Consider the following 25,004-nt stretch of genomic DNA (forward strand, 5'->3'; position numbering starts at 1 on the left):
AAAGACTGTCCTAACTCAAAAAAAGAAATTCTTAAACAAATGATGCAGAACTACTATTTATATCACTCTTCATATTGTATACAAATTTCGTGTTAAAACCTTGTGTAGTTTCCCACTATCACGAACTCTGACCCGACGTTTAATAAGCACTTCTTGCAGGCGAATGCGAGCTGCGGTCGCCTAGGCAGATCCGTAATGGCATGAATACTGAACCAGGCTAAACTCCTACTTGTCTAAATTTGACTCTAATATGCCCGTCGCACTTAAATATGCCCTTCATTTAAAGGAATCCAAATATATGTAAAACTAGTTCACCTTCCCCTAAAACTTACTCAACTAACACCTTTCCATCTGGTCCGTTACCATCGAAACCGCACTTTTCTCGCTGTGCCGGTAGATAATTTTTTCTAATCTACCCAGGGCAAAGTAGTCGCTCTATCTCCAAGCTGCATCAAAAATGTTAACTGTTTATTCAGAATCTCTAGAAAATTTTCGAGTATGCAGTTTTGAAGCCCATTGAATTTCGGTCTAATGAAGTGCAAGTTAAAACCGGCTTAAAAACCGCGTTGATTTTTGAGATTTTTTTTTTGAGACTGCTTTTGCAGTTTTTTTTTTATATATGTAACAAGCACAATTTGCAGAAACTGCCGTTACTTTGTTGTCCGGCATTTTAGTTCATAAAAAATTCACGCTTATATGAAAAAAGTGAAAAAACCGTTACCAAAAAAAAAAATTCGCAAAAATCAACGGGATTTTTTAGCCCTTTGAAACTTGCACTTCACTGGACTAAAATTGAATGGACTACAAAACTGCATACCAGATTTTCTAGAAACTCTGATTCAAAAGTTAAAAATTTTAATGAAATTTAAATTTTTTTAAACTTTTGTGAACTTTATGTCAAATGTGAAACTTTGATTTATATGGTTTATATGTATTACAGAATGAACTATATTTTCATAAATAATTAATGCAAAAAATTGTTCATGAAAATAATTGTGTATACTTTCATTTGTCGCCTTGTGTATATGTATTTCGTTTACATACATATTCCGGATACGCTTGGAAAAAAAAAGTAGAACATTCACCCTTATTGCGTAAGTCGTAAACTAGGCTGAATTGTACAACTCGACAACATTGGCATTGTCTACTATCGTGCTGAAATAATTAAACGACGAAAATCGTCGAAAACTATGCAGTACTGCCAATAAACCAAAATCGCATTCAAGTTACAAATCAGTGCTTTTACCTTAGTAGTTAGCTCCTTTTTCATAGAAAACTGTGCTCATTCATCTTCCTCATTTTCAAGGTTAATTTCAAAGCTTTCACACCGAAGGTCATAAAAAATGCAACCTTATGCGGTACCATGAATGCCGTTATATAGCAAAATGTTAGAATATTCCGTTACGGTAGGGTTACAATGTGGTTACTATGACTTCTTTTCCGCTACGTTTGAGATATGCAAGGCAATTACCGATATGCACTTACAGCAGCAATTGCCAATATTATTGGCATGCTTACATATGTATTTACATGTAATATTCAATGTCAATTTGACGCCATAAAATTTAAAGATTAAATTTCATAACACAAAGGCCTTTCACACGAATCACAAAATGTTCGTAATCAATATCAATATGCACTTGCGGTTTATGCGCGCTCACTAAGTATAGATGTATGTATGTATGTATGTATGTACTTCGGTGCATACCTAATCCCTAACATACAATGGATACTTTTCATAGAGAGCGTATTCGATTTTTGCGGTTCTAAATATTTCTATTGCCCATTAAATTCAAACACAAAAAATTCTAACAATCAATCTAATGCTGCAACTAACATTCCAAACAACATACATATGTACGCTATGCACATACATATGTAGGTATGTGTGCATGTGTATTGCATTTATAAGTGGCCGTTTGAGCTTACCAAGTACACATGTTCCTAAATATGTTGCGCCGCCTCATAGAGGTGACCCTTTACCACAATTACCTGTTTATATGTAGTACATACAAACATATCTGAACATGTCTGTTTGTATGCACGCTGATGAAATGCCTTCGAAATGGTAGCAATTCGAATCATAAAAAAATCTCAAATTACAGGCATTAAAATAGCTTCGACACGTGCAAGGAAAATACAAATACTACCAATATGCAAACATATAGATATGTAGTCATATAAATGCATTTAGATACATATTTAATCTATGCGGTTAAATGCTGAATGAGGTAAGCAATCGTGTATTAGCTTTAGTTGATGCCAATAGACTGCTCCGGTGCCCAGTTGGGGGAGTGTTTGTAAGATTACTTAAATAACTGACGTCGCCTGAGCATAGCCTTGGACATAGCTAGCGCTTGAGGTGCTATTTTTTATATCTACGTTTTATCCTCGTTCATATCTAATGTATAAGGTCATATGCTGACGATTCCATTTATGACCTACACTCGAAAAAGGATTTTGTACTCTTCTTCACTGTAAAGAGAGCAGGGACCATCTCCACTTCGAAATCCAAGGGCAACCATTTCTACCTCATGGCCCAAAGAAGTCATGACGTTGGCACACCTTTCCCGTTGGTGAACAGCTGGTAGATACCAAAGAAGGCGTCTTTACGTAGCCACGAACGAGTTCCAAACCTACTGACATTACATAACCCCTGAATTTTTGAAAGATGCCAAGAACGACTATCTTCGAGATGAAATACCCACTTTCACGAAATCTAACCGGACATTTAATAAGCACTTCTTGCAGGCGAAGGGCGAGCTTCGGTCGCCTGGGAGATCCACAATGGCATGAATACTGCACCAGGCTAAACTCTTACTTGTCCAAACTTGACTCTTATATGCCCGTCGCACTTAAATATGTCCTTCATTTAAAGGAACCCAAATATATGTAAAACTAGTTCACCTTCCCCTAAAACTCACTCAACTAACACCTTTCCGTCTGGTCCGTTATCACCGAAACCTCGCTGTTTCGATAGCTGATTTTTTTCTAATCTAACCAGGGCTAAGTAGTCGCTCTATCTCCAAATTGCTTTTGACGGCAGTGTACATCTACAGTTTCAGCTCCGTTTTGATTGGGTTACTAGTAAGTACGTTTTTAAAGCCTTTAAGTTTAGCGTGACGAATAGCGATGTTTTGATACTAAATATGTCTCTTCTTCTAAAAATTGTCTCTGCCGTGATGAGCATCTCTGTTTATTCATACTTCAAATGTGAGCAGTTGTACTTACCAGGTCTAAATCTCTTAAACTAAAACCATCCACTGGGAAAGTTGGTAGAAGTGAGCTCGCCGAGAGAATGTCAAAACCGGTGGAGGAGGGATCGCGGAATTCTTCACAAGGCTCAACCCGGGCGCATCAAAATGGCAAAAGCACTCGAATTCTTTCGCGTACAAAGCCCCAGTGCAAACCTCTTACCACGAATAACGTGCTTGCTGTTCCAAACTTTTGAAAAGGTAGTAGGTAGTACATGGTAGTAGATGTGTGAAAAAGACCTGCTGGAGGAACAAACGATCAGCCTAAAATAATCGTTGAAAGGAAATCCACTCTAACCATCCCGATAGCACTAGCCTTTACCCGACAGCCTCTCTTACTCATTTATCCGCGCGCAGCATCAATCAAGCATTTTATCACCGTGTACCGCAGTCCCTGATACCAAGACGGGCGAGTGTTTACAAAATAGACAGCCTCGCATTCTTCCAAGTAGGCTACTGCCTGCGCCAAATTCATCGACCTTCTAATTGCTTCAATGTTCCTATGGTCGGGAACTCAGACAAGAGAGACGCTTTTTGACGCAGACACTGAGCATAATTCCCATGTTCATTTCTGGACTAGCTGGGCTTTGGTGATCGGCTATACTACTTAGTGCTAACAGAGCGGCATGGCTTTCAGAGTTATTGTTGCTTTCTTAATTTTACTGATGCCTTCTGCTAGAACCTTAAGAGCTTCAAGGATGCCTAAGACTTCCGCTTGGAAGATGTTTGCTTCATTCTCTAGACGGAGAGATGAGGAGACGCCGAGTTCTTCGGAGTATACACCTGCCCCCCCCCACCACAGTTCATCTTTGAGCCGTCGGTGTAGAGAGAGATTGCCTCTTTATCGACCACTCTGCCCTTCCTCCAATCTCATCTGTATGTTTTCGAAGCTTAGGTTAGATATATAGACTGCTGAGTGCAATATAAAGTGTAGTAAGGACTCACCTCATTCGTTCTCCGTGGTGCTGCGCCAGACTGTAAGCCTGGCGTTCGGATTGCAATCAATCAAAACAATTTTTTATTGGTTCCGCATTAGGATATCGCCAAGTTTTGGCAATGGATTGTCCCTGTCATGGGTCAGTTAGGACCATAAGCTTGCTGGGCTGTCATGTAGCACATGTCAAGTGCAGCAGATTTATTTATACCATTTTAAGCTTAGGAATCGGGGTCATCTGTCAGCCTCATTCCCATTTAAAGCTCACCTGCTCCCTCGACCTCTTGGTCTTCTTCTATGGAGCTAACCTCTCCAAGAAAAAACCCTCCTTTTTGCCTTTCTTATGCCGAACCGGAGCCTGCATATAGTCAGTCTCTGCTAAGGCGTCCAGGGATTCGGCGCAGATAGCCAGAAGAATCTTATGTACTTTATCTTATTTAACCGCATTTTTTTTTCTTATCTTATTGTCCCATATCTTAACTTATATCATCTTTTCTTATCTTTTCTTATTTTACCTTATATTATCTTTTTTTATCTTATATTAACTGAACTTATTTTAAATTATATTATTTTATATTATGTTCAAGTTTTAGCCACGTTAAGGATTTTTTGTATTTAAATATTTTAAATAATTGCCCACAAGAACAACTTACTTTTTGATCTAGAAAAGTTCTGCATGCGTGCAAGCAAAAGCAAAGTTAAACAACTAAGCGCATATGTTGCAAAAAATGTTAATGAAAATAATTGCCGGACAAGTATTGACCGCGATCATTCACTTGTGAATTAACTAAATCGCGCAAAGTGCATTTGTTTAGACACGCATATGTAGATATGCACATTAGGGTGCACAGGAATATCAACTTGAAATTTTTCTTCTACCACCGCGACTTCTTTTTTTTTAAGGAAGGGCGGTACCTTAGAGGTGGTCCCATACTAATTTGATTTAGATTCGATCAGTGGATCTGGAAGAAATTAACGATATTCTTAAATTTTTATATGAGAATTGAAGTCGGTTTTGTTTTTGCTTAAAAATTATTCGTTTCTTACTGTTTTTATGCTGTTTGCGTGATGTGGTTACAAAAACATAAAATAAATCCTTTTTTAAATAACATATACTAATTATCGGTTATCCAAATTTTTTAAGTTAAATGTGCATCATAACTGTATTTTCGGAAGATTCCTGAAGGTTAGTATTGTGGAAGAAAAAAAGTTGGACCACCTTAATGCATGTACTATGTACAGCCAATCAAAGAGCCAAACCATATCCAGTTGCTGGCTGGCATTCAGCTGCCCGTTATTTTATTGCCATTAACATAAGGCGTTGTAACTTTAACTGGCTTTGAATAAAAATAAATGCTCGCCACAAAAAAAAAGGAAAAAAGCACAGCAATAATGAATTGGTAAGAAACGAATTGACCGTCAGCTGTTGCTTGGCAGCTAACAAGAACAAATAGTTATAAGTAATTATAATTATTTCAAGCGCACATTAAAAAGCAACTAAAAATCTAAGCAATGACAATAACAAAAAGCAAATCAAAACGGCAAAAATTTAGTTACTTAATTGGCCATAAATGCATGTTTGTATAGATATATGTAGCTTTACTTACAAATGTGTGAGTCAAGCATTTAACCTTCAAAGAATTTCATGTTCATTTAAAAGTAGTTCACTTGCACACGTGGTTACGGCATTAAGAAAAACAAAAAAGACAAAAAACCAAAATACTTATTTAAAAAACTTAAACAATTAAAAATCCTATAAGTTTTTTTTTTGCATTCTTGTACCGCTTAAAATTCACTTCTTTTTCAGCCCAACTGTATGGCTACCCCAGCCTATAGCAACCATTATTAACATAACCCCACACATCACATATTTAACACCGCGTATATGCCGGTCAATCCGTCAATCATTTTCCACTTCATCTTTTCAAACTTCAGCTATTCCTTTCTTATAATATCAAGTTTTTTTTTTGTTATTTAAATATCGGCTTTGTGCTCACGTCAAATTCGCAGTTCACTAGGTGATGGTGAACTTTTTTCTGAAATTGTTTTTATTTTTTGTTTGATTTTACCCGAGACGTAAAGTGATTGTTGGCTTTGTATTGCTCACGTTTGGTCTTTAATTGCAAACATGCATTGTTCTTTTATATATGTATGTATCCGTGTGTTTGCATTTTTATAGTTGACTAGTAGAAGGTAGCGTGATTAGGTTTATTTGCTTCAAAAACTTTAATTGTTTCTTGTTTTCAATGTCAAAGTCAATAACACTGTTAGGGTATTTTCCAAACTAATACTTTCTATTGTATTTTTTGCAATGCTTCTTCTTGTTGTTAGTTAACTCTTCTATTTGCCTAGGAAATACGATTACTGTCAAATTGAATTTGACTGACTTTTAGAATGAGCATCGGTAGTTTGATTATAATCAATAGACATCGGAATTTTATGAAATTTTTGTATGCAGAAAATATGCAAAAAAATATGCAAAATATATGCAGAAGATATGCAAATAATATGTAATATCTAGGCTTGGGGAGCTTTTGAACTATAGAGCGAAACAGCCAGCTCTTTTAATTAAACTAGTTCATTAGTTCGCTCATTAAAGCGAACTAAAATTTTCTGTGCCAACACTCCAATAAAAATGGAAATGTAATTTTAACACATATGGCATCGCGTTTTTTTTTTTTTGTAAGGGCATTATGAAACAACTGATCGGAATTCGCGCTAAAAAGACATTTTATTTCAATTAATTTCCAATGTTTAATGCAATTTGTGTAAAGAAGTAAATATTTGAGTTGAGTTTTGGGATATGTTGTTTATATAACAAAAGACTGTCGCTTTCAGATGCCAAAGCGAAACGTAATTTGGAAGCCAAAATTGAATAAAAAAAATTAAATGCAGGCGCTGCTGAATTTATCATAATAATTTGAATCGCCATATGAAAGCCTAAAGATCCTTTCGCAGTTTTCAAGAAGGACGAACGAATGACGACGACTGAATTGTCTTTAGAAAGAATTTCTTTTTTACTTTACAGACTAATTCAATCTTTTATTCATATGTATGTATGCATGTCTTATAAAACTTACGTTTTGGTTGTTCTGTAACTCAGCTCCTACTACCGAAGTAGTTGAATTAGCTGAACTATAGGTCAATAAGATTTGTTTATGTTTGCATCTACATTCATCTTCACTCCAAATGACACCCGCACAAATCCTTTCGTCTAGCGTTGACGTGGAATTTAGATGTAGAAAGAATCGCCTAAAGTCATCGCGCACATGCAGTGACCCAATCATCGATCTCTACAATGCCTCCACTTTTTGCAACCAATAATTCTTAATTACCTTACGTCTGCGAACTCGTCCATCATCAGCGACTGCCACTCAATGTACACCTGCGTTTATTATACTAATACTTTTGAATCCACCGACCCATTATTGAATTTTTCTATAACTATGCATTTTTTATGTCGAAAATTAAACTCTCCTGATACCACTTAGTTTCAATATTGAAAAATTATTGGTAGTGACTTCCTTCCTTCCGTTTAGTGCTCCTAAATTTAAGTAAAATAATAAATGCGCTAACTGTTGCCACTGCTTATAAACAAATTAATTTTTGTTTTGCATTTATTTGAAACACCTGCTGCCTTTTTTATTGCTCTGTAGTAAATGCCCCACACCCATCATAAGCTTAATTACTTCAACGTTTGTTTAAAAATGCTTTACATACTAATAAAATGTTGTTATGTACACTTCACAATGCGAGCGATATCCATCTAAACTTCGGTTAACTAAAATTGTATAGTTTTTTCTTCGCAAAAAAATTTTAGATTGTAAAGGTAAAGCGATACTAGATCCTATTTCAATTTTTAATATACAAGTCGACGTTGTAATTGTAGTAGAAATTAAAGTGTTAAGTAAGATGTTTGTTCCTTTGTCACGCAGTATAATTAATACTGGGATTTCCCGAACCACTTTCTGGTTTGCAAAATTAATGCACGAGCGAGTGACCAGGTGTTTGAAGTTTGTTGACATCCACGTTGAGTTTGTATGTATGTATTTTTGTAGTTCATATTTTTAATGCGAATCATTTATTCATTACTGATTTTATGCTTGCTCCTTTTAGCTTTTTTATGTAAAAAATATATTCATTGTGATGCGCACACTGGCGATCAAAAGTGAGTCCATGGTGCTTTTTGTTAAATATTCGCAATGTTTTTCAAGTTGAAAGTTGTTTGTGATTTTTTTTTTTATTCAAAATATCGAAATTTTGAACTTTTTAGTCTGGGTACATCGGCTATGAAATTCTCTAGTAAAACAAGTACTGGTTTTAACCGGATAAAAAATCGCGTTTATTTTTAATGATTTTTTTTGCTGACGGATTTTTACACTTTTTACCAATACATAAATATGAATTTCTTGCAAAATAACATGCGTAGGAAAAATCATTAAAAATCAAAGCCACTTATTCGCCCCTTAAAACTTGCACTTATTTTACTAGAATTACATAACCCATGTACCTGCATACCCAGGATTTCTTCTTAGCATCCATACTAAAAAGTTCAAAATTTAGATGCAATTTTGACTTACATATGTGTTTTTGGTTAAAGCATAACCCATATTTTTATAAAAAAAAATAACAAAAAACTTTTAACTTGAAAAACATTGACAAAAATCACCATGCACTCACTTCTGATCGCCAGTGTATGCATTATCGTTTCTAAATTTGCAATTCAACTTTTTTGCATATACTAAATACGTGCTCAAAACATGTTTCAATTACTTCGGGTCTTTCACTTGTTGGTTTCATACAATAATTTTCAAATTAAATTTTATTTTTTATTAAAATATTGTTAGTGCTTTAACCAAAACCATCTGAATCAAAGTTTAAAACTTTATACAAAATTTAGAAAAAATTAATTAAATTTTCTTAAAAATTTTAACCTTTCAACCAATTGTTTTGTGTGCAGTTTTATAGCCCATAAGGTTTAAATAGAATAAAGTGTAAGCTGACGGATTTGTGCACTTTTTTCCATATAAAAACCCGAATTTCTTATATGGAATAAAATCCGCTAGACCACTCGCAAAAAAAACTCAAAAAAGCAGCGCGTACTTCACTTGTTATATAAAAAAACACTCAATAGCCGTCAATAAAATAAATATTAAAAACCAATATTAAAAGACTCAACTTGTGAACACCTTTTTTGCGTCACTGTACGTACAAGGTAGCGCAAAACGAATCGCCCTTCTTCTAAATCATTTCTTTTTTTGGGGCTAGTTGAAGTTGCGGGTATATGCCAACAAGCCTCAGACAATCGCAGGAAAATATTCTACAGAAAGGCGAACAGTTATCACCCGTTAGGTTAGGTAAGGAATATCTAATAAAGGTCCAAATAAAGATTTCCATCACTAAAAATCATTTTTAATTTTTATTTATGGTTTTATGCTAATGTTATTATGTTTTTCAGGCCTGAGGATAATCTCAGATTGTGATCGAAATATCGGTAATAAAAAACAAATATAAAGTATAAATTGTGTCGGATTTAGATCTGGCCTTGAGCTCGAAAAAAGAATACTATTTATAATAAATATTTAGAAAAAAAGTTATACAAACACACGTTGGTGATCTTTTCCACTTAACAAAAAAACTGGTAAAGGTCCGAATAAAAATTTTCATCACTCAAAATAATTTTTGTTTTTATACATAGAAAAAAAGTTATTTAAAAACCAAATTGGGTGATTAATTTTGAGCCACCTTGTATGTACATATCAAAATTATTTGACTGGCATTCGAAGCAAAAATAAGTAATTTGTCACGGTGACAGGTAATAAGGTCAATGGAAATAAGGTGGGAAATAAAGTCAATTGACATTATTACCTTTTCGAAAGCGAAATAAAGTCAACAAAAATTTGGAAATAAAGTCATTGACGCTATTTCCTCATTCAAATGGAAATAGCGTCAACAATGCTTCATAGAAAAAAATGTTTTTCTTACAATAAACATTGCCCCGTAAGTGTTGTTTTTTAATAGATGAAAAAGGCTTTTGCCAAATCCTCAGTGTTGTGATATTAATCCACACACAATCATGAACTACCTCCAATTGATTCTATTAAAAAAAGAATTTAAATTACGAATATGTAAAAACACGTTGCGAAAAACTAAACGCCTGGGCACAGCTGGAATACGAGAAATATTTGAAGAAAGAGTGGAGAAATGATCCATAGCTTGCAAAACATTTTTCGTTTCTACAAAAATAAAGCGAACACTATTAAATTGAAGAAACAGTACATGTCCAAAAACCCCGGAGGAGCACTGAAAGAATTCTGTGTTTTAAATTAGTATATTTTGAACGAATTCGGAATGTCTAAGGTGGAAAAGAACCCAACCTTTCTATAAGGAAACAATTACAGTAAAAAGAATTTTCTTACACTGTATTTATGTCTCCGCCAGCAGTCATTTAAAAGCAGCTAAGGACACCGACGACACTATTTATTAGATGGCACATTCAACGAGCCAATGTGTCAAAATGCGGGTATAAACAATTATTGATTATTTAATATCGGAACCGAGATCATATAAGTTAATTGATTGGTTTTCACACACTTTTGAAACACAAATTATATGCTTTTTAACTGCAGACAAGTTGTTGCCTCAAAACACAGCAGAAATCTTCCAATCAGGGCTGCCAACTCTCCTTAGTTATGAGGTGCCATACTGAGGATAAAAAAAGTGCCAAAATGTGCCAAATAGAAAAATAAAAGTGCCAAAAAAGGTGTAATTCCTTTTAATCATTCACATTTAGCAATAAAATAAAGCCACATTTTCAAAACAAAAGTGCAATGATAAATTAGTTAAATTAGTTGAATAGCCGGGGGCCGCGGCGTAGCGTGACGTGGTGTGCGGGCCGGTCGCGCCGAGTACGCGGGGCGCGCGCGCGGTGTGGCGCGCTGACGCGGGCCGCCGCGAGGCTAAGCTAATTTAATGTTTGAAAGAGAAATAATGTCAATTGATTTTATTTCGTTTTTAAAAAGGTAATAACGTCAATTGACTTTATTTCGCACCAGGATGGGAAATAAGGTCAATTGACCTTATTTCCGTTGATCTTATTACCTGTCACCATTTGTCACATTATCGCAGTGGTCATATCTGTGCTGAAAGTGTCAACAGTAACTACACTCAGAAAAGGGCCAGCTAAATACGTATGTGTGTACATATATTTCTCTCAACACAAGATTTGGTAACTGCCACCGAGTCACGTGTTGAGAGAAATATATTTACTTGTTTTAACTAAGCTCTTTTCTCAGTGTACATAGCTGCTTTAGCATATCTCTTTTGGTATAGCCATTTTAGTGCTACCAAGTCAAAAAGAAGTAGAAGAAGATATTGAATATGAGCCCACGATATAGACTTTTACTTAAGAACTCTTCATGTACGGTTACAGGCCCCTCGTTAAAAAATGCTGCTTACAGGTTTCTTACTGCATCTTTGCTCACGTTGCATTAGAGTACGTAGAATTCTACGTAAACAAAAAATAAAGAAATAAAAATTTAGTAAATATTTATCAGTTGAAATTTATGTACATAAAAAAGATTTATGTATTCAACCTTCTATGTAACTTGAAGGCTTGAAATCATTGAAATTAAAATAAAAACAATGCGTTTTCTTATTTTCTTCGATTTCAAGATTTTTGAATTATTCGAATGCGCACTTATTTGCATTAAAGCTGAACTATTTCAACACCAACTCGAAAGCAGTAATGCATTAGCATATGCATACATATTTACATTCGTGCATGCATGCATGCATGTATTAATTCAATCTGGAAATCTTGGTTAATTTGTAAAACAAATTCTTTTTTTTTTTAGCTTCTAACAAAAGCAGAAATGACTGTTTCTTCTGTATATGTCGATATTTTTGCTAAAAACGAGAATAGCTATTTTTAAGGATTGCGTTGACCCAGAGATAATCTGTGACATTTTTATTATTATTAGTTTTGTACAATTTTGGTTGGTAAAAACAAAAATTATTAGAAAATTGTGTTATTTTCGACTGCAACACAAAATAAAATTAATGAGTTTTAAGTTGCAAGTGCATTGAACTGTGTTCAATGGTCATATATTTAATGGTTTTTGTTCACGTTGAAAGCTAGAAAAATATACATTAGAGTGGTCCTTAAAAATATCTATATCTAAATTTTTTATGCGGCACTTCTTTATTGCGGTCTACTTAGAAAATAGAGGCACCACATAAAAATTAAAAATTGTAAGCAATTTTATAGGGGCCGCTGGGAAAGTTTTTTTAAAGCGCAAAAATTCGACAAAATTTTGACTTGAAATCTGATTAATTTGACATATTAGTGAAACTTGTTCATGTGAATACATAAACTCAATGAATTATAGCTAGTAAAGGTCAGAATTTTTGCGATTTAAAAAAATGTTAAATTTTTCAACTCCTATTATAATTTTTTTAAATTTACTTTTGAAGTTTTTGTTGATGTCTTTACTTTGTAGCACAAAATAAAGGCGTGCCCCATGATGTTTATATATTTAAGGACCACCCTAACATGCATACATACACACATTTATGTATGTACTCTATAATTAGTTTAGTAAAACCTTATAAATGTTAATTACATTTATTTTAACACTAATTGTGTATCGCATACTTACCCAGAACTCGTGCAGTCAATGACAAAAGTTATTTATACTTCGCTTATAGTATTTACTTTTTCTTTAGTACCAATACTGGTATAAACTTGTGTGGTTTCGTTGCGCTAACAACGACGAAAATATTACCCCAAAAAAAGCGGGAACGTTTGTAATTTTTGTGTTGCAAAATTTTTTCTTATTTATATTTTCTTTTATTAGTGAGTTTAATAGTACTGAGATAATGAAAAACATTTGGGAATTTGTAAAATAATAGCTAGAGAAAATACCGCCCATCAAGGCAATGCCTTCAAAGAAACCACGTTTTTTGGCTCTCCTGCTGATAGGTGGCGCTGGAGTCGAGATATTTGAAAAAGCCGTATTTATAGTTCGATTTGTTTCATATTTAGTTTTTTTTTTAATGGGCGTTGTGGTAGCGCACTACCCTCAAGTGGCCCTCTGAAATCAGGATAAGCCTGTTGTTTCTTGCTTCCGTCGAGTTCCGCTCCCCGCGGGACTGCCGCCAAGCATAGCTTCGCTGCTACGTCTTAGTCTTTCAAGAGCCCTCAATCTTTTCATCGTTTCGGCGATTGCCTCGCATGCTAATCTCCATTTTTCACTGCCTTCCAGCATGATACATACGAACGATTCGGGAGAGTAGTTTCCTTCAAATACGCGGCGAGTCTTCCGTCTTGCATCCTCAAAACGCGCATATTCAAAGAACACATGGTTTACCTCCGCAGTGGTCGCATATAGGATGTGATTCGTGTTTAAATCGGTATAGGTACGCTTTGAAGCAACCGTGCCCAGTTAAGAACTGGGTTAGGTAGAAGTCTACTTCGCCGTGCGTTCTGTGAAGCCAGCGTTTCATATCCGGGATACAGCCGTACGTCCAACGGCCTTTTGGTGAGTTGTCCCATCTTTGCTACCAGGCCTGCCTACTGGCATCCTTTGCCGCGGCGGGTTCAATTTCGCTCCCAAAACGTTGGGCTGCCTCTTCGGCCAGTATATCGATGGAGGACATACCAGCGACAACCAATGCTGCCTTGTTGGAGACTGTTTTGAACGAGCAGCATACCTTCTCGAAGTGCACATAATCTGTACGTTGACCTCACATCGCGGAGGTACGAAGAGTATTGCGATGCGGCCAGGTGGGTTTTGAATGACAACCTCTTATCTCACATAATTCCAAGGTATTTGACATGGGGCAGAGTAGTGACGCTGTGTTCGCCAATTTGTATGGTGACCTCTTCTTTTTCTGCTCGAGAAGAGTACGGCCTCCGTTTTCTGCTCTGCAAGCTTAACGCAATTTGTTTGAAGCGACGATTGATTCTGCTTAAGTGTTTCGCAGTAACCACTACCGCGATGTCATCCACAAAACAAATTACCTCCAACGGCATGGAGTACTTTGAGGCGAATAACTCCGTCGTACATAATGTTCCAAAGCAAAGGACCAAGTTCAGCGGGGACCCCACTTGAGACTTTTCAATTTTTAATGCCTGCCAAGGTTTCGTACTGCACCCAGCGGTCTTCGAAGTAGCTTCGTATGAGCATTCTGAGGTACAAAGTTACCCCGATATGATCCAGTGCGTCTAGGATTTTTGCCGAGTTCGCCGAATTAAAGGCAATTTTAATGTCGAGGCTATACAAAATTGGTGATCGCCAGTTTTAAGACTAAATTTGGAACCCCGTCTGGGCCGGGAGACTTATTATCCTCGAGTCTTTTTGCAGCTTGAAGAGCGTCGTCGTTGGTGACCTCATCAAATGAGTTTAAAAGCCATTGCGTGGGAGGCCATTGCGTTCGCTGATCCTGGTAGTTAGTTTAAAGTCGCCTGCAATAATAAAGTGCTGTCTGATTCTCTTCGAATTCGGCTAAAGGCGTGCTTGGTGGTATGTAGCAGCTGTAGATGTAGATGCCATCTATCTTTCCACAGACGAATCCACTTTCTTGGGTTATGCGTTCCATGTACGAGGGATGTCGACCACATGTCCAAATTGCAGATTTTCCGCTGCTCACTTAGTAAAGCTACGTCAGCCTTTTGCTCCTCTACTGTTTGCGACAAGAGATCTTGTGCGGCTTCGCAGTGATTGAAGTTAGGTTGTATTAATCTCATAGCTTTTTATTTTAATTTTATTTTACTTAATTTCAGTTAATTTTGTTTTATTGCGTTTCATTTTTTATTTTCTATACTCCAATTCATATTTGTCTCTTCCTTATACAAATGTGTTATATTTTTATGCGTTTTTCCACATTTGATTTCACCTAATTTTTTGTTAAATGCCGCCGTTGGCCTTCCGTTCCGTCAGTCACGCGCTTGCCAATCTCATTCACAGCATGTGTATACCCAGATTAGGTTTCTTATGTGTTTATTCCTTTTTTGTTTACTGTCTTCTCTCTAAAGCAGTGATTCCCAAAGTGGTACAGGGGTCCACGGGAGACTCGAAAGGGGGGTTGGCGTGAGAAATATGGGAGTCCACGAGTTGTAAGTGGAGTCCAAGAGTTGTAAGTGGGGTCCACGAAAATTCATCTGGTTTCGATAGTAAAGACCAAAAATGGTTGCTTGATAGCCTATTTATTTAACTTTAATTTTTTGGAGTGGTGTATAGTGCTCTAGACGCACTGGCGAACTTACCGTCACTTTGTGTCAGCATAGGTGGAGAAGCCTTAAAGGCCACCTGCAGACTAAAAAGAAACGGATGTTGGTATAACACTGAGTGAGGCGACGCGGAAATTGCCGGCGGCAGATATTTGAGCACTTGTGTCTTTTCAATGCTAGAGGATAGTACGGATAGTACGTACGAGAGAGAGAGAGAGAAAGAGTTATCTGAGGGCGAATGCTGGTTTAATTCCAGCACTGAGCCCGCACTCGTACATTGTCGAATCTTCACTGATGGCTCCAAAACTGACTCAGGGTCAGGATCTGGAGTATTTTTCGAAGGTAATGGGGATAAGCTTCACTTTTTCTCTTGGGGAATATACTTCGGTCTTTCAGGCTGAGCTATTTGCAATCCCCCAATCCATAGACCACGTGGTGGAAAATAGGTGGAGGGGTACAGCCTACAGGTACAGCCAAGCTGCACTTAAGGTATTGGCCAGCCCTCTATCTAAGTACTTCCAAACTAGTTCGGCAATGCAAGTCTCGACTAAATTATGTTGGTAAAGATAACGAGCTTGCTTTACTCTGGGTGTCGGGCAACTCCGGAGTGCCTGGAAATGAGACATCTGACCCTTTGGCCACAGTTGGCTTAGACCAGGCATTCCTCGATCCGCAACCAGTTATAGCACTCCCCACTTCGACCATCAAAGCCACCATCACAAACTGGGCGTATACTTCGCTCAGCAATGACTGCCAGCCATCGAGTGGATGCAGGTGGGCAAAACTCATGGTGCCTTCAATCTCAGAAGGTCTATCTAGTTCTTTCCTCTCACTGAGAAGACGAGACTGCTGACTGCTCCCTACACGTGGCACAAACACCTGACTGTGATAGGCGTAAATGACAACTCCATTTGCCCATCCTGCTTTGAAGAGGATGAGACGGTGGAACACTTCTTGAGCTGCTCGTTTGCTTGTTTGTTTATCATCCATTTATCTAGATTAGGTATTTTCTTTTTTGTCAGTTTCTCAATTCGAAGTTTGGCGTAAAAGGCTTTGCAGTTTTGTTGTTTCAAATGTTTGGTGTTTTAAAAATGCGAGTGACGAATATTTTTCGTTTCACTTTAAAACCCCGAGCGATAAAAATAAGAATGATGCCATCAGCACAAATAAACTATTTGACAAATACATCACATGCAAATTCATGAGTGAGCCGAACATGTGAGGAGTTCATTTAGTGCTCTTAAAAAATATAGCTCCTCAGAGCGAGATAGTTGTATCATGGCTTTACGAGCTCTGTTGCAAGTGTGTAATCACATTATTTTAATAAATAGAACACAAGAAAATATTTTATTTTTATTCTTGCCACTTCGAATTTAGTTTTGAAACTCACCTGCGATGCAAAATTACATAGTTAGATTTAATTTTCATATTTTTTGATGAGCTTTGGGAATATATTAGAAATGAGCATCAGGGCGTCCGCCGAAACCAATAAAGGTTTGAGCGGTCTACGAGAAAAATAAGTTTGGGAACCTCTGCTTTAAAGTGTTAAAGTTCTTTTTGGAAGTGAAAGTGATTTAAGTGTTTCATTTGCTATTGTTTGCTTTATTCAAGTTGAGCTGGGCTGCTGTTGTACGATGTGTGGCTGAGAAGTTGTGTTTATGTGCATAGTTAGCAAAATTGATTGATTTTTAATGTTATCCAATTGTTTGACTGACTGCGTTTATTTGCTTTTGTTTTTTTTTTATTTGTTACTATTTACTACCTCACTACTACTATTTACAGCTCAAATTTCAGAGCACAAATGAGCAAGAGTAATCGTACAGTTCAAAAAGTGAGAGGGGAAAAAATGTACAGTAAGGAACCGAACGCTAGTAAAATAAAGAAAAAGTACTAAGATAAAAAAAATAAACATTGAAGTCAAGAATGATAGAATACAAGATTACGCCCTTGGGGAGGGGAGAATAATTTTTGTGTGACCTTACAATGGTGCAGTTGCGAGAGAGAAATGCCAAAACGCGAACAAGTTTGAAAAAAGAAGAAATTTTACCAGAAAAACATAAACAAATTGCACAAGTGTGACGTCATACAAACAGCGATTCTGTCAAATTCATTGCGAGCGGAATATCGCCACCTTTGTTCTCTACGTGCAATTATGTACATACCCTGTAGGGAATGTATCTAACTATAAGTTAACTAGAAGTTGATTAGGAAGGAATTGAAGCCTTTGAGGAAAGCTAACTATATTTGTATGGCGATGGCTGCGAAATAGTAAAGGGTGGTTACCTCTGCGTTAGATGTCAACTAACTTGTAACTAACTACTTTTGGACATAAACTATTAATAAAAAAAAAATAATAATATTTTTCTAATTATTTTTACTTGTTTATTTATTTAATTTATTTAACTTCACATACTTGTATACACATTCTGCGTTCCCATATTCCGTCAGACATGACTGAAATGATAATATACAAGTAATTTTAAAGTAAAAAACAAAACCGACTTCAATTTTCATATAAAAGTTTAAGATTATCGTTAATTTCTTCATCATCCAGTGATCGGATTGAAACCAAATTACTATGGGACTACCTGTGAGGTTGTACCTTTCCTTTAAAAAAAGAATTATCGAAATCGGTTAACGTGGTCCAAAGTTATGCGATTACATACATACATAAAAAAAAAAAAAACAAAAAAAAAAATCGACGAACTGATAACCTTATCCTTTTTGTGAAATCGATTAAAAATTTTGATCTTCATTTGGTTTGTCCTGAATTCGAAAAAGTATTTGTGAAGTGTAGAAGAAAAATGTATTCGAAGTAAAACTTGTATGAGGATATTTATGTACATTAATATAAACTTGTTTTGTTTAAAGTTAGCTTTTGTATTTAACTAAAAGTTATATATTGTATCGAAATCCCGCAAACAACTAACAAAGTGGGTTATTTTCGTCAATTAATACCAGCGACGGTAATGATTATGAGTAAAATAATTTAAATCAGCATTTAAACATTATTTTATGATTTTTATTTTTTCGCTTAAAAATAGTAATTATTATTGAGTTTTATTTTTTCGCTCAACGAAAATAACACAGGTCCACAAAAAAATTCGATGAAAGGTTCCTTTGACCAAACCTAGTCACCTAGTGTTTTTGGGGTCGCTGAACACGAATCTGAAGTCCGTTTTGCTCCATCACGTCTAGATTTTTTCCTAACCTCAAAAAACACCTCGGTAGTTATTAGTCGATTTTTATTTTTCGATCAAAAATAATGATTATTTTTTGATTATCCTGAGTTTCGCCCGGAAAAAAATTTACCCGAAAATTTTTATTCCGCCCATATTAAATACATGGGCGCATATTCATAGTCATATTTAGTACTCAACTAAGTCGAAACTATTCTAAGTCACAACTAAAGCTATTCATAGTCGCCTTGTTTCGACTTTTCTGGCTAAGTACCAACTTAAAATTTAGTTTCGGCTGCAGCTGCAACTAAGTCGTAACTAGGAAGAAGTATTTTATCAAATTAAGGGAAAACAGACGAAATATGTAAAAATTAAGTTGGTAGAGGGTGATTTTGATAATATTGAATAATCTCCAATTAAAATTTACAAAGATCGATCCATTTTAATCGGAAGATGAAATTAAATGCGTATTACAATTCGAATAAAGCTACATCACAATTTTATAATTGGAATAATTTAGATAAATTTTCAAATAATAAGTCAGTTTCAAGCTAGTTCTTTTAAAGTAAATTTGTGCATAACATTTAGATATCTACTATTTGTATGTTTCACAGCATGCTTTGGATAAACATCACTGCGGTTGTTCTGGCTATTTCACACAATTAACAAGAAAATGATACCTTATTCTTTTGCATAATCATGCAATGAAAATAAAAATTACATAAACGGATGATCAAACTTGATATTATTTAATAAAAATATAATTCTTCCAAAATATCGTAAGGAAAAATCTATACATTTTCACACTCGTTTTGCTATATCGTAAACTAAGTCGAAACTACTTAGTAGAAGTCTGAAATGCGACTATGAATAGAGGTAAATTTTAAGTTGGTACTTAAATTTAAGTTGCAACTTTGTTAGTTTCGACTTAGTTGCTGGACTATGAATACGCGCCATGGAAACCAAAAGTAAAAAGTGAACCGGTTCGGGGGAAATGAAATTCATGATAAAGCCGAATGATTATTGTTGAGTTTTATTTTTCCACTTAAAAATAATGATTATCTATAAAATTTAAAATGTCATACAGACGGAAGCAACTGAAATTTTTACCTGAAAATTTTGGGCCTTATTCCTTTTATTCGGATGTCTCTACCTCTGAAAAGGATTCCTCGGAAATCACGCTGGTAAAGTTTTTGAGTTTCTTGAATTATTAGTCTTAGGTGAAGATATACTGAACTTTATTTCTTATTATCATATCATAATCAATCTGCCTTATCCTGAATTTCGCCCAAAAAAAATTCACCCGAAAAATTTTCATCCGCCTATAGTAAATACATGGAAACGGAAAGTGAAAAGTGAACCGGTTCGGCGAATATGAAACTCATGATAAAGCTGATTGTTTTTGATAAAAAAAATAAAAATCGAGTAATAATAATTTCCTTTGAGCGAAAAAATAAAACTCAAATATTAATTATTATTGGTTAAACGCGAAAAATAAGAATCATTGTAAATTACGGTAGGACGGCCGAATACAAATACGTTAGTATAGTTAAAACTGTTGTACGACGATTACAGCTTGTTGATTTCTTTGGTTAAAATTTAAAAAAATAATGATTATTTTCCGTCCCTGATTATTACTTTTTTCTGCAGGGTATGTGCATATGTATATATATATGTACATATGTATGTATGTATGTATGTGTTTAGCTCGCTAACCTTCAAGAAAAATGGCAACCTACTACTTAAACGCATCAAGGAAAATGGCGTGGTCAGTCAACAAAATGGTAGACGCTGTTAGTGAGTTCTGTAGCGCTTATATACCTATGTGTAAAGTATGAGGAGCATGAGAGAATTTTCTGCAAATGCAAACAAGCAAATAATAGCAAGCCAAGCGCGTAAATTGGCCAAATCAGATCATCTGCTTATGTACATAGCAATTTTGACTGAATACGTACAAACAAATGTATAAATGTATTTATGAAATAACAACGCCGGTATTTACAGCATACTAACCAGGGATCGGACTTCTACCACATGGTGCTATGTAGATCTGCCACTTTTTTGAGCATCTACCACATCTACCACACAAGGTCTGAAATCTACCACATAGTAAATAAAGCCGAATGGGAGGATAAAATAAACTGTAAAATAGTAAATTTTCTCAATAATAAATTTGGCGACAGGAAACGTGGTTTTATTGTGTTAAATTGCAAAATATGTGATCTATAAGAAGTACTAATAGCGAAAATGTTAAAAGAAATAAAAACAAAAGCTGGCAGCAGTCCGCAAGGTTGCAGAAATCTCTCAAAATATGCACCTGCTTTACACTGTCAAGGAAAAAAATTCCCAAAACTCAACGCAATTTTTAGTAACTTCAATCTTGCACATTATTGTACTAAAATTATTTTTTTGGAGTATAATTAAAAAGTTTGCATTATATGTTTTATTGTCCGATCAGTTCGTAATTTATTTTGCAATTTAGGTGAACCCTCGCAGAATTTTTTTTAATTTTTGTACAAAGTTTAATCCAAACCTGAGATCTTCCACATTTTTTTGAAATCTACCGCATTTTTTTCCAGATTCTACCACACAGCATTTTTTAAGTCCGATCACTCACTGCTGCCAACCGCATAACAGAGCTCTGTCAACTTTAAAAGGAGCATCTTAAAATACCAACAGCGGTGTCAACTGTGGATGTGCCTGCCATCTGTTTACTTAACAGCCGACTTGTTGCGCCTCCTGCCACCAATTTGGCGACTGTTAACAAAGTGCGGCGTCAAGTGGAGCGACACACAAATGTGCATGCGTACATATGTACATACATATATATGTATATATATGTGGCCCACAGCATCATTCTCTTCGCTTTGATTTCTCTTTGCTTGTTGTTCACTAAAGCTTTGTTAAATATTTTAAGCTTTGCTTTGTTAACATATGTATATACCTACATAAATAGTACCTCAACATAAAAAATATTTTCAAAAAGTTTATTTTTTTTTCCAATACATATTTTTGATTTAGCTGAGCGCCATCTCAGCGTCACGGCCAGAGAAATCTCATAACAAAATTTAGTGCTTGGCGGTATTTTAAAACGTGAAGGTGTGCAAAAGTAAAACGCTCTCGCAGCTAACAAATCGTACCGTCAAATTTAAAATAAAAATAAATACAAGTTATAAAGCTGCGCCATAGCAGCTAGTGAGTGTTTCGACACCAAAGTAGTATAGTGAGTTGTGTATGAGAAGAAATTTCAGATTGATGCAGATTTGTGAGATTAAAAAATAAGAAGAAAATCTTGAAATTGCAATATTTGTATAAAAGCCAGCTACAGCGGTGTGCACGCAGCTAATTTCATTTTAATATTCATCGCAAACACACACGCATAACACATACAGCTCGTAGGCGCGTACGCGAAGACTATAGACATTCATAATAGTGACAGTGTTAAATAAATATTAGTTCTTAATAAACTTACTTTATACTTATTTTTGTATTTACAAATTATATGAAGTGCATTTTTGTTTCTACATACATACATATATACGTTTATGTATTATTATTTTTTTGTGTGCCTTTAGTGAAAATTGCTGCTACGTACAAAATAAATACAAAGAACTACTACAACAATATTATATAAATAACAAAAAAGGGCATTTCAAGCAAGCAAAAAGTACAAATTGTTTATTGCTATTAGTATTTTTTTTTTTGCAACACTATCTATCTATTGAAGTGATAAGAAATAAAGCAAAACAACAACAGCAACGTAAACCACCTCTGGTCCAACTAACCAGCCTTCTTAACGTCTGCTTTCAACTCAACACTCATCTCAAGTCGAAAATGAATTTCACGCGCCAACTATCGGAAATGAGTGCCAGTGAACTTAATGACGCCATTGACGACACCAATTTCCCGCAGGCGCATATCATATCACGTGGACGCAACAATAGCGTTTGTTCGACAAGTTCCGCTTCGGGCATAACACCGCTTATGGATCGCGCCCTCTCGCAGACAGATGAAGTGACAACGACTGCTGTGACGGCCACTGCCAACGCTGTTGGTGGTGCTGCTACAACACCGAATGGCACCAATGCAATTCCTACTAATGGTGGTGGTGGTGCTGCTGCTACTGGTGCTGGTGCTGGTCTCAGTAATTCCTTCGCCTACGATGCAGTCATTACAACACCGCCAATCTCCTTTACGCGTCCGAAGTTAATGTTGAAAACAAATGGCATTATACCGGAGCATGAACCGACAGACTCACCAATGACTCCGAAAACTCCACGCACATCAACGACACCAGGTTGGTTGGGGTTGCGGTAGAGTGTTTTTGTGCCTCGAACATCATTACTCAGAGTGTTGTTTTAGCAAGCAAGCAAAGTTAGTTAGTGTGGTGCGGATGTTTTTAAGAATTATATGCCGCGTTGCGGCAATTTTGGAATTAATAGTGCTGTTGTGTGTGGCACATATATCATCGGGCGTTGTTTAGGCCGAGTTTTTATACCCGAGCGCACTTGTGCACAAGGGTATATTAATTTTGTTCACATAACGGTTGTTTGTAACAGCCAAAACGAATCGAGATAGATAAAGAGAAATGTATACATAAATAATCAGGATGAAAAAAGAAATCGATTAAGCCATGTCTGTCTGTCCGTCCGTCTGCCCGTCTGTGTACACGATAACTCGAGCATAAATTGAGATATCTCAACGAAATTTGGTATGTAGGTTTCCCTTAATCCAAGGTAGGTTGGTATTGAAAATGGGCGAAATCGGACTGTAACCACGCCCACTTCCTATATAACGGTAATTTCCAGAAATACGAAAACTGCGATATTTTAGTAACTACTGAAGATAATTCACTCAAAATTGATATTTATAATAATTTTTAGACGAAAAATAAAAATATTATAAATTATTGGAAAACGGCCGTAGCCACGCCCACTTATGGTTACGTGTGTATATCTTGGTAACCGCTGCACCAATTTCTTCCAAACTTGGCACAGTTGTTGACCTTGGTACAGCATACAAAACCGCCGAAAATTTTTAAAATCGGACGATAACCACGCCCACATCCCATATAACGGTAATTTAGAGAAATCAAAATCTTCGATAAATCAGTAAATATTGAAGCTAATTTATTCAAAATTGATGCTTGCAACAATTCTTTACCAAGAAATACGTTTATGTTAAAATTTTGGAAAATGGGCGTGGCACCGCCCACTTATGATCACATATATGTATATCGGTAGCCGTTCTACCAATTTGTACCAAACTCGGTGTGGTTATTGTGCTTGCCACATATAGGCAAAACGTTGAAAATTATTGGAATCGGACTAAAATTCCGCCCGCTTTTCATATAACGGTAAATTTCAGAAATGCTTGAAACTTCAATATTTCGAAATTGAAGGACGCTAATTTACTCAAAATTGATACACCCCGGCTTACCATCTAGCGGAAGCTTTCGGAAAGGTGAAAAAACATATATTTAATACTTGCGCCGTGTATTTAATGTTCGGCTCCGCCCGAACTTAGACTTTCTTGTTGAGAGCTGGCTTCATGAGAATCCTTTAAAGGCAGGTGTGTGAGTCATGAATAATAAAACGTGGGCAACCACTCTGGAATTCCCCTCGCACCTCACAAAACCCAGCCAGTCTACTCAGAAAGTATTAAGATTGTGGCTTATCTTCCAATGTGATGTCAGTTAAAGTTTTTAGAACTTGCCAACTGTGATCCAGAAGTAGTCTTTCAAAGACTCAAGGGAGATAATTCATAAGCCAGCTGAGCCTTTATCAACTCTGCTCTTTTTATAAAATCTTGAAAACGTTGTTGCTTATACTTTTTGAACGACTTTTGTTATAACCCAAGTTATATTTTTATACCAAGTTGAAATAATTCTAAAGATCCATATCAGGGGCGAACGCAGGTAGGAATTTTTGGGGTTCAAGCAATTCATCAAATACTATTTCGAATAACGACTTCCGCGTGCGGTGGTACCGATCGCGCACAGCTACCGAAGCACATTTCAAGATTATCTACTGTGATCTAAGTTTACACGCACCTTCTCTAGCAGCCATCTGCTTATTTTTTCCCGCGCTCTTTTCAATCGAAAAATTGTGTTTCTAGCTGCATCTTTACTTCCTTTTATGTTTTTTTGTTTATGATCCCGATTTCAGATTAAAGCTGACTTTTTAAATTTTTCTTATCTTCACTACTTTTTTTAATTTTTTTACTACTGTACTTGTGTCTACTTATCAGCTTTGTTGAGTTTAAAGTGTACAATATTACTTTCAAGCAATATTCAATTCATTTTATTTCGATGAAATGTTCAGAAAATGTCAAAAGCTAATTTATATTGCTCTTTTAAGTGCGTGTCTTCGATTGTTATGCATATGTATGTTATTCCGTATGTA

The 25,004-nt window shown here is 35.8% G+C and overlaps 1 protein-coding gene across 2 annotated transcripts in view; it reads left to right on the forward strand.

The window, feature by feature from the left end:
* Window positions 1–25,004, forward strand: part of LOC118744511 (GTP cyclohydrolase 1) — a 47,297-nt gene that overhangs the window by 3,701 nt on the left and 18,592 nt on the right. The window contains exons 1-2 of one of the 2 annotated variants that reach the window (XM_036477562.1): window positions 21,633–21,823; window positions 22,176–22,897. The exons of the other annotated variant lie outside the window; for it this stretch is intronic. Coding sequence (XP_036333455.1) covers window positions 22,435–22,897 — 463 coding nt within the window. The 5' untranslated portion in view covers window positions 21,633–21,823; window positions 22,176–22,434. Of the gene's footprint in view, window positions 1–21,632; window positions 21,824–22,175; window positions 22,898–25,004 lie in introns of those variants that run through there. 2 annotated transcript variants of the gene reach the window in all.

This window comes from Rhagoletis pomonella, unplaced genomic scaffold (assembly GCF_013731165.1).
Source record: "Rhagoletis pomonella isolate Grant_MI unplaced genomic scaffold, Rhpom_1.0 Rhpom_scaffold_00008, whole genome shotgun sequence".
NCBI lineage: Eukaryota > Metazoa > Arthropoda > Insecta > Diptera > Tephritidae > Rhagoletis > Rhagoletis pomonella.